The sequence below is a fragment of the Lissotriton helveticus genome, chromosome 7 (genome assembly GCF_964261635.1).
Source record: "Lissotriton helveticus chromosome 7, aLisHel1.1, whole genome shotgun sequence".
NCBI lineage: Eukaryota > Metazoa > Chordata > Amphibia > Caudata > Salamandridae > Lissotriton > Lissotriton helveticus.
The window spans coordinates 1,289,483,101-1,289,495,630 of record NC_136068.1 but is presented as its reverse complement, the minus strand read 5'-3'; the positions used below and the strand labels follow the sequence as shown (position 1 = coordinate 1,289,495,630).

At 45.1% G+C, this 12,530-nt stretch overlaps 1 protein-coding gene across 2 annotated transcripts in view; it reads right to left on the bottom strand.

Moving 5' to 3' along the window:
* The window catches only part of MYO15B (myosin XVB), an 810,836-nt gene that overhangs the window by 648,801 nt on the left and 149,505 nt on the right, over nt 1–12,530 (bottom strand). For both annotated transcript variants that reach the window (XM_078654532.1, XM_078654533.1), the window contains exon 4: nt 7,613–7,743. In XM_078654532.1, coding sequence (XP_078510658.1) covers nt 7,613–7,743 — 131 coding nt within the window. The remainder of the gene's footprint in view (nt 1–7,612; nt 7,744–12,530) is intronic.

Genomic DNA, 12,530 nt, shown 5'->3' with positions numbered 1-12,530 from the left:
GAAGACAATGCATGAAAACCCGCCCGTCACAGTACCCTCTGGGACGCAGGAAGGAAAAAGGGAAGGGGGACTAGGTAGGGGGGGGGGAGAGGAAGGGAAAGGAAAATGGAGGGAAGAAAAACCAAACAATAAAAAGGGGATAAGGAAATATGAAAAAAAGAAAGGTAAAAGACACGCCGACACGGCTCCCGTGGTGGGAGGACAGGAGACAAAAGGATTAGCGGCCCAAGTGGGGCATGGCAATCGGATGGAAAGACAGCCGAAATGTAGCAGGAGGAGTAACGATGCCATACCCCCACCCGAAACACACCATAGGAGGTCGGGACAGACGCGGCCTCACGAAAAAGAGATACAAAAGGGCCATAGAACCAGAAAACAAACAAAAAATAGAACCCAACCCGCCCGTCCCACCCTGCACCCCTGTAGAAGGCTACGGCCTACCCTTCAAACAGCGTGCCTGTCGCCCTAAACCAGAACCCGAAATATAGCAAGAAGAAAGAAAGAAAAACGAGACAAAAAGGCCACAAAAGCGGAGAAAGAAAACAGGAGGGAGGAGCAGAATAACTATAATACAAACGGTAGGCCACAGCCCTCCGCCCAACCCGACAAGTACAATCAAAAACTGACCAGGACGACACCCCATCACGCGCCACAAAATATTAGGAGAAGGGGACCTCCCACCCCTCTACAATCAGAGACAATTGTGCAACGAAATCGCATACCGGGAATCAAGCAGAAGTCGTACATTTCACCCCCAACCCTTCCGAGCGACAAACCCCACCCACCACATGGCAATGTACAACCACATACTAAATACGAAATCAGCATATAATCGAGTGGAATGGTGACTAGCATAGCTACGTGGGGGGTAGATAGATCGAAAAGTGAGCAGTAGTCCAAACTGAAAGTATCGATGCATCAACAATCGAAGCACGAGCCATGAGAAACGAGTTCAGTTGCGCCACTTGAGCGGGCGAGGTGGTCCCAATTTTAAACACAGGCAAAGTCATCGAAGCAGGCGCAGGAGGAAGTCCACCCATAATTCCAGGCAACAATGTCGAACAGGGTCGCAGTACAGCATCCGAGTCCCCGGGGTCCGAACCTTGAAAAGCAGGGCGCCCCAAAGTCACCAGCACACTACACGATCTTCGATCAGTGGTGGAGACACTCAGGTCAATCGAGGGGGGTGAGGCAATGGAGGCATCGAAACAAGAGGGCGACAAGAAGAAACGGCCGCCCAAAATGGCGGCGGATCGTGGCGGACCCACCGAGACGCCCAGGGCCAGGGAAGCGTGCAGGGATCTGAGGGCTTCCAGGATATCTCTGACTGTCGGCTCACGCCCACCAGATCCGATCCCCACACAATCAGGCAACTCGGGCCCGCCGCCACAGGGTGACTCTCGTTCCAGAGGGCCGGCCGCCATTTCGTGAATCAGCCCAATCGCCGCCCACGAGGACCCCCGGAAATAACAGTTCTCAAATGTAGGACTTTACAAGCGCCGGGGGTCCCAGCAAGGGCGGCTTCGATGCCAAAAGGATGTCCGCCCAAAACGGGTCTCCGCCCGCACCAGCACCGGTGCCCCAAACAAGCGGAGTCCGGGCCCCGAGGACCAGGGCCGCCGGACAAAGCAGCGGCGGGGGGAGACCCCCTCTCAGAATCAGGTCCCGGGGCTTCTCACCCACGTCGGCCACGCGACCACCAGGGCAGGTCCGGTTCAGGATCGCCGGGATCTTCGCACATCGGCTCCCAACACTGGTTCTCGCTCTCGGCCGGGGCCGAGAGCCGTCGGATCCCACCGGCCAGGTCCCGGTCCAAGTCTCGCAGAGGCCCCGATCTCTCGGAGGCCAGAACTCCGGAGCCACTGCACGTCGAGACCCCGGGGTCAGATGGTAAGTACAAACAAGCCGTAATGTTTCCAATTCCCCAAAAGTGTGTCGTCCCGGGACAGGATAAAAGACAGGATAGGCAGTCAGGATGGAGGGCTGCGGGAGCCGAGCTAAAGGGCGACCATCACGGCCGCGAGCTAGGCTCCTCCCCTTGTACTTACTTTTTTTGATGTGTGAAAAAGGTGGCCAGCCTCTGTACCATTCTGGACTTCTACAACTTTAATTAGTTTCTACCAGTTGAATGCTTCAATATTTTGGCCAAAATTATGTGGACCATTCATCAAAAGGACCCCCTATTTTCAACAGATCTCTTGGATACTCCGAGTTAGCCGAAGAGCTATGGCTTGAGGCTTTTCCTGAAGGTGTGCAGAATGGGGGAGCTCGTTCCAGGCCTTCGCCACGATGTAGGAGAAGTCTCCTCCACCCGCTCTGGTTCTGCGGATGTGCAGGGTTTCTGCTAGGGCGAGGTCGGTGGAGCGGAGGTTTCTTCTTGGTATGGGGAATGAGACTCTTTTATTGAGGTATTTGGGTCCAGTGTTGTAGAGAGATTTGTAGGCATGGGTGAGTAGCCTGAACGTTCATCTCGTCTCGAAGGGTAGCCAGTGGAGGTCTCGCAGGTGTTGGGTGATGTGATCATGTCGTGGGATGCCGAGGACGAGTCTGGCTGCAGTGTTCTGGATGGTCTGGAGTTTGCGTAGCAGGGTTTTGATGATTCCAGTGTAGAGGGCATTTACGTAGTCCAGTCTGCTTGTTATGAGTGCATGGGTAACGGTCTTTCTGGCGGGGGGGGTCCTAAAGGTCTAGCGCAGGATGCGGAGGGTGTTGAAGCAGGTGGAGGCAACGACGTTGATCTGTCGGGTCATGGAGAGGGAGGAGTCAAGTATGATGCAGAGGTTTCGGGGGTGGTCCGTTGGGGTGGGGGGGTTGCTGAGGACGGTGTACCACCAGGTGTTGTCCCAGGCTGAGGGGGTAGGTCCGAGGACGAAGACATCTGTCTTCTCCGAGTTGAGCCTCAGACAGTTGCTGCTCATCCAGGATGCAATGTCTTTAATTCCTTCCTGGAAGCGGAGTCTGGTGGCATCAGTTTCCTTTGTGAGGGAGAGTATGACCTAGGTATCGTCGGTGTAGGATACTATGCTGAGTCCAAGCTGTCTGATGATGGCGGCGAGGGGGGCCATGTAGATGTTAAAGAGCGTGGGTCTGAGCAAAGATCCTTGGGGTACTCTGCAGTTGATCTCTGTGGGCTCAGAGAGGAATGGCGGGAGTCTGATCTTTTGGATTCTGCTGGCAAGGAAGAAGCGGAGCCAGTCGAGGGTGGTTCCCTGTATGCCGGCGTCATGGAGTCTGGCTGCGAGAGTGCGGTGGGAGACGGTGTCAAAGGTTGCAGAATGTTCCAGTAGGATGAGGACCGCCATGTGGCCTTGGTTGAGGAGCGTTCGGATGTGGTCCGTGGCGGCGAGGAGGGTGGCCTCGGTGCTGTGGTTGCTCCGGAATCCAGATAGGGAGGGTGGAATATGGTGTTCTCCTCAATGAAGTTAGTCAGCTGGGCGTTGACGATCTTCTCAGTGACTTTGGCTGCGAATGGGAGAAGAGAGATGGGTTGGTAGTTTTTCAGGTCTGTCGGTCTGCAGAGGGTTTTTTGAGGAGGGGCTCGACTTCTGCGTATTTCCAGTCGTCTGGGAAAGTGCCGGTTTCGAAGGTGGCGTTGATGGTCCATCGTAGGTTGGGTGCTATGGTGGCAGCGGCTCTGTGAAAGATGTGCAGTGGACAGGAGTCAGTGGGTGCTCCTGAGTGAGTTCTATTCATGGTTGTGGCGGTATCTTCAGTGGAGACAGGGGTCCAGGCGGTGATGCTGGGCTGGCTGTCTTCGCTGGAGGAAGAGGTGGTTTCTGGGGTTTGTTCACTGAAGTTGTAATAGAGGGCCTTGATTTTCAGATGGAAGTAGGAGCCTAGGTTGTTGCAGAGGTCCTGGGAGTGTTTGACGTCAGTGGCTTTGCTGGGGGGGGGTTGGTGAATTGCTGGATGATGCTGTATAGTTCCTTTGAATTGCTGGAGTTGGCGAGGATTTTGTTCCGGATAAAAGTCCTTTTAATGGATCGGATGAGTTGGTGGTATTCTGTCATGGCGTTTTTGTAGGTGGTTTGGTCTTCTGTGGTTTTGCTGTTCCTCCATCGTTTTTTGAGACATCTGCAGGTGCGTCTGGAATCTTGGATGTCAGTGGTGAACCAGGTGGCCTTCAAGGGGCGCTATCTGTCGGGGTTCTGGAGGAGGGCGAGCTTGTCTGCACAGTTGATAATCCAGTGGTGTAGTTCTTTGGCTGCAGGGTTAGAGTCGGTCGAGGCAGGAGGGGGATCGTGGTTGAGGGTGGAGTTGAGGTGCTCCTCTGTGACCTTGATCCAGTCCTTCGCACAGGGCGTGGAGTGGGTTTGTGTTCGGTGGCATTGTTGAAAGAGAAGTGTAGGCAGTGGTGGTCCATCCAGAGGGGCTGCGTAGTGTGGCTGAAGCAGATGTTGTTCCCTCCTGTGAGGATGGGGTCGAGGATGTGCCCTTCCTTGTGGGTAGAGGTGGTGACAAGCTGTTTCAGTCCGATGTTGGCGAGGTTTTCCAGGAGGGCGGTGGAGTTGGGGTCGCTGGGGTTGTTGAGGTGGAAGTTCAGGTCTCCGATGAGTATGTAGTCCATGAAGGCGATAGCGTGGGGCGCGATGAGGTCAGTGATGTTAGAGAGGAACGAAGTTCAAGGTCCGGGGTTCTGTAGGTGAGGGTGCCACGAAGCATCATTCTGGGGCTGGTCTGGATCTGGAGGTAGAGGTGTTAGGTGGTGGAGGGGGAGTCACTTGTGCTGGAGGTGGAGAGTCGGAGAGAGCTCTTGTGTGCGATGGTGTGTCCTCCTCACGGGCGGTCCTTCCGCTAGATCTTGTATCCGTCGGGGTGGTGGTGGCGATGTTGGGGGAATAGGAGGCATTGGTCCAAGTTTCAGTGAAGAAGGCGGCGTCTGACGAGAGGGTGTCAAGGAGGTCCCAGATCTCTATGGCATGTCTGTACAGTGAGCACACGTTGAGGAGGATGCACCTCAAGGCATCGGTGGGGGAAGGGACTGTGGGGGTAGCAGCGTGGGGAAAGGATGACGAAACGGGCACAGAGGACACAACAAGGCCGCAGGTAATGGAGCACAAAAATCAGGGAATTTAAACAAAAAATACACAGCAGTAACAATTAAAAGGCACAAAACAATTACAGGCACAAAAACGCTTACCTGGCACAAAAAGAGTAGACAGGCCTCGAACACCTACTTACTAGGAGAGGTGTGAGGGCAGTGGCACTACAGCGGAGCTGCTGGGGCAGAGGGCAGAGTGCCTGACCAGGAGGACAGAGGTCTTTCTAAGCACTCTATGCATTTTGGTGTCTAGCATCTACAATCTATAAATAACCAGCCTATACGGAAGGTCGACTCAGATGCAGCTCTGAAATCACTGAAATAAAAAAAACTAAACTACACAAAATTCTGCTCCCAATTCTATTAATAAACATCACATGGATTTGTCTTAATAAACCAATCTAATTCTTTGCTTTCTCTTGAAGTTACTAGACCCCAAAGTAGCTTTAATATCCTATTTACCAGACTTCACATGAGGACTGTTGTATGGTACAAGACTTTTACAATTTTTGGGTTACATGGAAATACATTAAGTCTTTCTAGACCTGAATTTCTTGAGTATTTATCTGCAGACAGAACACCACGGTGATGGTTTATACAGTTAGGGAATGTAACACACAATAGCAGTATCTTTGGAAGATAGCATTTGATCTTTGGCGATCGACCGAGGGATCCAAAATGCTGATCCTGAATTCAAGGACAATCCACAACTCTTTTGAAATCTTGTGACCGATAAAAGAAGAAACTTGCTACGGAAGAAAGAAACCTAGCAAAAATGTCCCTTCGGGAGGAGAAGGAGAGAGAGAGAGAGAAAGAAAACACAGTATTTTTCAGTACTGGTTTGTTGGTAATGTGCAGCTCACATCGGGTAGAATGTCAATACATGAAATGCAGGTCTACATACTGTAGCTCAGGAATACTTGATTACTGAAGTTTCTATCGATCCTTACAATCATAAAGCGAGCACAGAAACACTGAATACCAGTTTTCGACAAGGGACGAGCTATTAATGAAAGCCAAAATACCAGGATCTTTTCAAGTCTCAGTGGAACAGTGGAAGAAAGGGTAGGCTGTGATAGATGGTACTAAGCAGAAGTGGATAGGAACACTCCCAATAAGGAAAACAAAATAAATGTAGATTATTGAAGATAGGGTGTGAACTAACATTCTATCTATCTATCTATCTATCTATCTATCTATCTATCTATCTATCTATCTATCTATCTATCTATCTATCTATCTATCTATCTATCTATCTATCTATCTACCTATCCTGCAATGTCAGTTTACCACAGTTGATTAGAACAACTTGCAGGATCTGGGAAAGTGTCAGTTTAATTTCAGTGGTGAAAAGTGTGGCAATTTTCCATCAATTATAATTTGAGCATTGGAGATGAAACCAAGGGTGTTTTCTTAGGAAGAGCAGCATCTTGGCCATTGGAAATGTGATAAATATGTACAAATCTGTAACTTTGAGGGCATTCGCAAACATTTGCAATGGTGGTTTTTTATCTCCTTTCACACATCTGGCACTATTAAAGAAAAAGGTTGACTAACGTGAATAAAGTGGATATACAAATCCCCAAATATCCCCATATTTACATACTGTGGTAGGGGAGATGTTTCTACACAGGGGGGAAACAAACTTGTGTACAAAAACAGAACAAAGGTTAAGGTTCATTGCAGCTTAAAAACAACCATAAACCTCAGGATTTTCACCTGCATTTAGAGTCAGATATAACCAAATAAATATACTCGATTATGCTTCGGTAGGTTTATGAACCCTATAAAAGTTGTAAATCTATTCAGACCATTGGAAGAAGTCCATAATATTCAGAACAATACCTTTGCGAACCAGTCTTTATGTAAGGAGATGTTTCCCCTTCCTTACAGCTGGCAAAGGTCGAACTTTCCGGACTTTTTTAAATTACATTTTCTTATTTCCAACACAACTAATTCAGATGTATTAATTAGTTAAGATTTAGGAAATGTATCACTGGCTTTGTGTTTTATTTGAAAAATAAATGTAAATGGTGATTTCTTCACATTTTAATGATGGGAAATGCACATGCTTTGAATCCAAAGGACAGCAAACGTGAGTGTTTCAAAATGGCCAGGGCTCCGTTTGCAGTCACCTAACACTCAGTTGCTGCAAAGGGAAGCATGTATTACAGCACTATTTTCTTTGTTTGCACTTTTATTAGAAAAAAAAAACATTTTTTGCACCTTTCAGACTTCAAATCATTTTTGTTTGGCCAAGAATTGTTTATTTTTTATTTGTGGAATAATTTGGGGTACTTTTAGCAACTTATTTTCTCCATTGTTTACCACTATTCTAAACAGGGCTTTTTGAATGTTTTGCCAATTTTATGAACTAATTGCAAACAAATAATTTTTTAGATAAATGATTTCAAATTTGTTCTTCTATCACATTTGGTGATTAATTCTCTTATTATAAACACTCGATATTGTCTTTCATTAGCACTCAGTACACCCCTGCCACAACCAGCCACTTGTCTATAAAATTCCATAAAAGCACTTTTGGCACTCTTGATTTAATGATGGACAAACCTGGAAGTTTGCAGCAACAAATTTGGAGAATGGGAAGTTGTTGATATCCGGTGGCAGCTTGAGGTTAGTCTGTACCTTGATTTCTGGAAGTGAGACCTCAGTGATGCGGCTGACCTTGGCATGATGTAGCCCTACAATGGTATAAAAAAGAATTTCATCACTGTACACTTCAGAAACATGCTGCAATTAAATTCATTATACAGGATTAGCTGCATCTTCTTAGTGAACAAGCCCATGCAGAAGGTAAGTACACTGCTTTCCCAACTCAAACATATCTCACTCTTTATTGATGTCTGAAGATCAACCCAAGTCCTTTTGCTATGTTACCATAATGACCCACAAATCCTTCCTTCTGTCTGCTAGTCGGTTGTCTGCTCCACTAAGCTTATCAGCCTGTTTTCCTCAAGCCTGTCTCTCTTACGTTCCACCCTGTTCTTTCCACAGAACACCTTGCCTTCTCCCCCCACTCCTTTTAAAGGACTGTGATAGTGTTGTGGTGGCTTTCACAGAAAATTTGGGCTCCAGCCGTACAATTATGGTGGTGCCTACATTCACAAAGGAAATATACACAAGTAAATGTACTCATAGGTATATTTCTTATACACCTACGTGTAACAACATTTTTTTTCTATTCATGATTTCCAAGTGTAGAATGAGAAGTTTAGACTTCCATTTCTCCACCCCCTCAAATCAAGTTTGTAGACTCCTATAACAGGGTTTACAAGTGTAAAGCCACTATTAGTAACTTTGCACTTGTAGGTTGAGATCTCTGTCACAGTAGAGAATATCTCACTATTGGCATTTGCAGGCAACATTTTTAAAGTTTATTATTCTATAAAAAATATTGAAAATAATTGACTGCATAACATGAATGTAAATTCATTTTGAGTGGATTTACCGTATAAATAATAAAATAAAATGTTACAGCAAATGAATTCATTAACTTGAATGTGTATTAAATAATTAATTTAAATGTATTTTCATTTATAATTTTCAAATAATAATTTAAAAAATCCGTCCCACACTAACATTTTTATTTTGATATAATACAAAGTAAATATTGTTAAAAATTATGTGTTTAACTAATTTAAAATATTTAATTTCCTAATAAAAGTTTATTTATTTTTGATTAACTGCATAAGCTTTTAAAATAAAATAATTATTGAATAATTGTATAAAGTCGTTCTAACTATATATGTGTGTGGTAAAAAAATGATAAATAATTATTTTATCATTTTAAAAGTTAATCAGACTTAATTTAAATAAATATACCGCTATGGCTGTATTGACTCCAGAATTGAAGCCTGTGAATGGAATCGTCTTACGTTTTTGAGTGTTGTGTTTGTATTAGCATGTCCCTCCCTAAACCTCCCCTTAAATTTTGCTAAACCCCTCCCATTTAGAAATTAAGTATTCTCAATTTTCCAGTCACTCCTCTTGTTCCTCCCACATTTATACCTGAAGGATATACCTGTGTGTGGGGATCTCTGCAGAGAAAGGGTAGGACAGTCAGAGGTCACCTCACATAGGTTTGTGAAAAACATTTTGTAGTGCGAGTAGTACTACTGTAGCCTTAATTCACATACAACAGAATGCAGTTTGTGAATAAGCCCCTTGAAGTCAATCGAATTATGGATAAACAAGTGGACAAGCATCTGTGCACATTGATGCAGTGATGGTGCGATTAGAACCCAGGCAACTGCTGGTAGGCTGAAGGGTAGGAATATATATCGCCACTCATCAGGGTATATGTAAGTGCGTATAGACACATTTATGGGTGTATTCACTGTGTGACGCTGTGAGAGAGCTGCTAATGGGCACTGCATATGCACAGCAGCAGTTTCTTTATGGGGGGGGGGCACCACCTCCCCGCCCACTGCGAGCCGCAATAAGTGTTAAAAACAAAGTGGCATTGAAATTATTTCAGCAGCCTCCAGCCTGCCCATGAGCCAGGAGAAAAGGGGGCATGTCCTGACTGTCTTCTGCAGTCGATTGGGGGCATGGAGAACTGGCCAGACACTGCAAAATATGTATGTCGGTTTGGCTGACTGTCTTACGACAGCCAAACTGACATGCGCACTTTGCAGCTCTCCACTCAGCTGTCTTAAACAGCTATGTGGAGAGGAAGCATAGGCCTCCAGGGCCTGAAGGAGCATCGGTGCAACCCGCTGCATCCAATCCTGGTGCTCCTCTTATGCTGGTTAACAGCATGAGAGCAGCATCTTGATTGGTTAGGGGAGCTCTTCCTGCCACAGACTGCAGGAGTACACCGAGTCGGACGCGTCATAGCCCGTGGGTAAGTACAACTTACTTTTATTTCTATTAAATGTGTAATGCATGTGCTTGTATTTCATTTTGGCCTTTTGAAGGGAGAGGTTGTTTGTATTTTGGCTTTTGGAGGGAGGGGTTGTTAAATTTTTGCTTTTTGGAAGTAGTGGGGCATTTGGCTCGCCTCACTACTTTCAAAGGATACTAGCCGCCTCTGCACATACAACCAGTTTGAGGCGCTGTCTTCTTTCTTTTAAAGGAAGCCTGTCAGAATATTCAGAGCAACTAATCAAGGATCCTGCAGCTCATATTTCTCATGCTGGAATGTGCATGGCAGCAGCTTGAGCATCTCATGTTTTTCTTATTTAATTTGACTGATTTCCAAGACTTCTGTATTTCAGTAGCTTTAAGTTTACACTTCTAGTTGCCTTGTAACATGTGGTCTATATCTTTCCGGATTGAACAAATTACAATAAATATGAAAGGGTACCCTATTCACATCTTAGGTTTTCTTCTACTCTTCTGTATGACGTTGTATAGAATGAATGTGGGGCTTTACATCTTGTACTGTTCAATGTTATTGTTCACATTAGAAGACAGTGCACACTTTCATAACATCACAAATTATAAATTAGTGCAGGGAACAAGGGGAATTGAGGACCAAAAGTCCAGAAGAAATTGATTTTGACCTGGATAGGTCTAGCTTGGGCAAAAACATGTTGAGTGAATAAAAGACATAAAGGGTCTTAACATACCCTCTTGTTTTTACCAGTCCAATCCAAACAAGCTTTATTTGACATGTAACCATAAAAGCACAGTACAAACAACATTTAAATATACACACTTAAAAATGTCTTAGCTGGGTTATACATAGTCCTGTTGGTGGAAAAATTGAAAAAAAACTAGGATCTTGACAAGTAGAAAAAATACAAATTTCATATTACCAGCTTCCTTTCAGTAAAAATCTGTTTAGAATAAAACTAAAACAGTTTATTATTGAATCAGTCACATTCTAAATTCGAGCTAAACAAACTATACATTTTGCTCAAGATTGATTTCCCCAGATATTGAATTCAGCCTTATTACCCACACCCACCCCAGATATTTAGCAACCGCCATTGTAATGAATGGCAACGTACTGGTGCATATAAACCTTTCAGCTTCAGCACTCCTATTTGTGCCAAGTAGTTTGCACATAGGGCTCAGCCAAACCCTCCTTGAGGTGGCATAGGCTGAACATGCAAAGAGCATATGGGCGACTGTTTCTTTATAGATCCCACAGGCCAGGCAGGTGTTATCGCTTGGTGGAGATCACCTGGAAGTAAGAGATCTTAGGGGTAGTGAACCTACCCTCAGCTGAAAATACAATTTCCTGTCCCTTGGTTTAGTAATAGTATCCCAGTAGGTTTCAAGTCTGGGAATACATTTTGATTCCAGAAAGATTCCCGTCATTGAAGATGAATCAGTATTAGTCCAAACATTATAGGTGACCCTTTCCTAATATTTCTCTTTTAAGATCTTTTTAGAGGGGAAAGAGGCATCTGTTGGATTGTCCTAAAGCGTTTTCATACCTAAGCCCACTAGGCTATTTCTAACTCACATTAGCCAGCCGATTTTATGCAAGCCATCAGATTTTATTACATCAAGGAAACCCGTGGTGTATGATGACAGTTGTCCACAACCTGCGCCAGTATAGAATAGGGCGCAGTTTGGCAACATCTGTAATGGCATTTCTACCCAGATCATATCTTAACGGCCTTAATGGAGTGCTTTCGGGGAGATTAGTAATACTATGGAGGAACTTATTTTCAGAAAGACTTAAGAAAGCTACGTTCTCAACCCCCCCAGAGTTCAGCACTGTGGAGGGTGGAGCTGACAACTTTTGAATCATAAACTTGGAGCACTGGTCTAATGGGTTTTTGTGTTCTATTCTTAAGGCTCCCATAAGTTGCCGATGTTTTAATGCTGCTATATCGATGTGATAATTCCACTTTAGGTCCTTCTCTACGTGGATCCCCAAGTAAGTGAAAGCCCTGACCTGTTCGAGTGGTTGGTTATTTATTCAAATTTTTCCTTTAAACTTTCTGTGCAGGTTAAAAGCCATTAATTTCGTTTTTGCCACATTAACTTCCAGGCCGCGAGCAAAACAAAAATCTTCAAAAATTACTAAGGCTCGCTGGAGGCATCTAGGAGTCTTTGAGATAATTAATGTGTCATCCGCGAACATTAAAATCGGGATATTTACACCAGCTAAGGTCACTGACAAGAAGAAATCCACTATTCAGTTAATACACAAAGAAAATAACGTTGGTGCCATAGCACAACCTTGCCGCACCCCGCGTTCTACAGGAAACTGGGTGGTGACCCTACCCTGTCCCCCCCACTAAATTCTAGCATAATTTGCCTCATGCAACCTCATTATAAGAGTTAGCAGCTCTTTAGAAAGACCTAGTTCACTCAGCGTCGCCCACAGACAGGAACAGGGAACAAGGTCAAATGCTGCTCTTAAATCAACAAAGGCAGCATTGAGGCTACCTTTGCCCAGGGTCACTGTCTTCCAATACAGAAGGATAAAAGGGAAGAATTCATTGATGGTACTTTTTTTTTTAATTTATTGAATTTTTATGACAGCACACAGACAGTAAGGGAA